The sequence below is a fragment of the Erigeron canadensis genome, chromosome 5 (assembly GCF_010389155.1).
Source record: "Erigeron canadensis isolate Cc75 chromosome 5, C_canadensis_v1, whole genome shotgun sequence".
NCBI lineage: Eukaryota > Viridiplantae > Streptophyta > Magnoliopsida > Asterales > Asteraceae > Erigeron > Erigeron canadensis.
In genome coordinates, this window is record NC_057765.1 from 27,480,296 (window position 1) to 27,483,255 (window position 2,960).

General features: G+C 31.9%; 1 protein-coding gene across 2 annotated transcripts; it reads left to right on the plus strand.

Annotated features, from left to right (window-relative positions):
* Positions 1 to 549: 549 nt before the first annotated feature.
* Positions 550 to 2,526, plus strand: LOC122600433 (mitochondrial import receptor subunit TOM6 homolog). 2 transcript variants are annotated; one of them, XR_006324049.1, is made up of 3 exons: positions 550 to 873; positions 1,998 to 2,105; positions 2,270 to 2,526. XR_006324049.1 is itself a non-coding variant. In XM_043773145.1 (2 exons), the coding sequence occupies exon 1, from the start codon at positions 686 to 688 to the stop codon at positions 848 to 850; it is 165 nt and encodes a 54-aa protein (XP_043629080.1). In that variant the 5' UTR covers positions 550 to 685; the 3' UTR covers positions 851 to 873; positions 1,998 to 2,190. The 2 variants fall into 2 exon arrangements, 1 of the variants encoding a protein (XP_043629080.1); XM_043773145.1 differs by lacking the exon at positions 2,270 to 2,526 and having other exon boundaries at positions 1,998 to 2,190.
* Positions 2,527 to 2,960: the final 434 nt, after the last annotated feature.

Sequence of the window (2,960 nt, forward strand, 5' to 3'; positions counted from 1 at the left end):
AAAGGACTATTTGGTTGATTGTATAAAAAAGATGCAGCTAGGGGTTGATATATCATATATATTAAATGTTTTCTTTCGATTTTAGCAACATTGCGAACTTGACACCAAAAATGCAGATATTTTTACACTATAATTGTTTTAGGATTCATGATAAAGGATAAACCATTTTCATGGAATTGAAGTTTTGATATCTAATATTGGAACTTATTCACATGACTACTTTTATATGAAATTAATTTTGATTCACTGCTTTCATATCAAATTCCCGTATAGCCACGACACATATAACATATTTATGCCTTTAATAAACTTATTTTGCGAAACTTTTATATAAACGTCTGGGTTGAACCCGGGTTAATTAGCTAGTAGTTAAAAAAAATTGTGGGCACCATACATAATAGAAAGTAACAGAGATATTCCCACTCACATAAAATGGATCCAAACTATAAAATTTAAACTAGTTTCATTTATATTTGAAAAAAAATAAATCGCAAATAACTTAAATGGGCCATTTGGGCCAACCACATATGAGCTCATGTACATCCCAAACGTTATTATCATTATTACGAAATAGAAATAGATATCCGAGAATCAATCCTTCATTCTTAACTAGGGTTTGTAAATTCTCTTTCAAGTTTCAAAGAAAAAAAAACAGAGACAGAGACCGAGAAATCATTGATCAAAGATGTTTCCAGGAATGTTTATGAGAAAACCAGACAAAAAAGAAGCATTAAAGCAGCTTCGTGTCCATGTTGCTTTGTTTGGTGGGTGGGTCGCTGCTATTCGGGTCGCCCCATATCTTCTTCATTACTTTTCTGAATCCAAAGATGAGCTTGTTCTAGATTTCTAGACCCCCTTTTTTATTTTAATAAGGTAATCACTTCAAAAAACCACCTTTATTACTATTTTTTTTTTATGTTTAATGTAAGTTTATAGTAAAATTTGTAGTCTTAAATCTTAGATTAATTATATGTACCTGTTATTTGTTGACAAGATATGTTGAAGGATTTATCAGGAAGAAGCAAATGATTTGGTTTTGATTAGAATTTGATTCAAGTTATGTAGCTTCTTTTGTTAGCAATTTTTTAAAAAAATTTGTAGCTATGAAATTTTCAATTGGAAGTATTTGAAAAAAAAATAAAACTTTATCTAATACTATATGTTATTGTAAATTACACAAATAACTTGGGTTTTTGATTTGGTTTGAAAATCAACAGCTTGTACAAACAATAAACTAAATTTCAAAGTCGATTTGGTCCCAAAACATACCAAACATTCATAAACCAAATTAATTAATTTGACTTCGGTTTGGTTTCATTTTCGGGTTCTTCCACTTGAAGCCATATATTGAACACCCCTAGGTGTAAGCTTTATTTACAGTGATCAATACCGAGTAAAGTTTAATTTAGACTGTGGTGTAATAAACTTATGGTTTTTAGTTTGGCCATACCTCTATGAAGTATCATATTTACTTGTCACAAAAGCCGTGACGGGGATAACTGATTACCTATACACTATGCAGTACAAGCAAAACTAGGCTTGTTTACACACGAATGCAAGTGTTTGGTGTCACATGATAATTTTGCAAACTCAAGAACCTATACAGACTGTGATTCAATACCCTTGAGTTAGTGACTTACCGTCTTTCATTCCCTTTTGTATGTGATTTTGTGTTGCTAGACTGTTTAGGCAAACATAGCAGTCAATGTCAACGAAAATACTCTTTTGTTGATTTAGTATGAGACTTTAATTTTTAGATAGAAAATAAATCTGATACTCTAAACCTATCTATAATTATTTTTGGCGAGTAGACAAGTATTCCCAAATAAGTAGTAAAGACTTGATTCATCTGAATAAGATTTTCTGGACTATAGGGAAACCAACTTGATACTTATGTAACCACTTTCTGGTTCGAGGTAAGAACACAAACATTGAATGAAATACTTCAAGTAATGTTAGATGCATTGTCAACTGAGAGTTTTTATTTTGTTTTGCAGCTATGTGGTGCTAATGCAATATGGAAGAAGCACGATGGGGACAAATCTTATAGAGGCTAGTTTATTTTCTTGAGATAATGATCTGTTCTAGTCCAGTAAACTAGTAGAGTATGTTTTTTTTACCCCTAAAACGATCTTTATTTGTCTAGGATTCTATCATTAAACGTTAATGGCAGAAGATTTTATTGCCTGATGATCCGTTCTAAATTTCAATTTTGCATAAATTGCATCTGACCCTTTTAGGATGTATGGATATGTGTTATTGTGTTTAGGCAAGTGCATCCTGGTCCAGAACTACATGTGGAGCATATTCTTTTGTCTTGTGATAGTTTTGACAATTGATGGGGAGGAGAAGTGACATTTGATGTAGTGTGGCAATCGTAAAATGTATTGTCAATATGTAGATGTTTGACTGTCACTTTTGCCATGATAACTCATTCATAAATAGTGCCACGCTAAATGCTTAGCTGTCGTTTCTTCGTGTAACTATCTAGACATTTTTAATGCAGTTATCCAATTATTCCTGCCACTTTTTTGTTGGTATTTTTATGGTTATGTGGGGCATTCTTAGGTTGAAAGTTATTGTTTCCTAATATGTATAGATATATAAGCTAAGCAAATATTAAGGGAGTTAGGTTGGAAGTTTTAACTTCTTAAGACTTGTCCATGTGTATACATATTACCCATGTTGTTTAGGGGTTACGGGTTCGATTTCCTTTTTAAAAAACAGTTTTGTACTTTAGCTGTTTTTAAAATAACATGTGATATGTATACGATAATGTTTAGCCATATATAAGATTTGCATACCATTTGAAGTTAAGAAACTCCAGTTTTGTGGGGAGTTCATGTTTTCTGCAGAGTCGTGTACGTATCCGACTCTTTTAACTTTGAGGTCTGCATTTCAAGATATATAAGTACCTTCGTGCCTGGTATCAACCAGAACTTCAACTATCTCATAAATTT

Excerpts from the sequence above, each read along its gene's own strand:
- LOC122600433 (XM_043773145.1), top strand. The coding sequence starts at position 686 with ATGTTTCCAGGAATGTTTATGAGAAAACCAGACAAAAAAGAAGCATTA.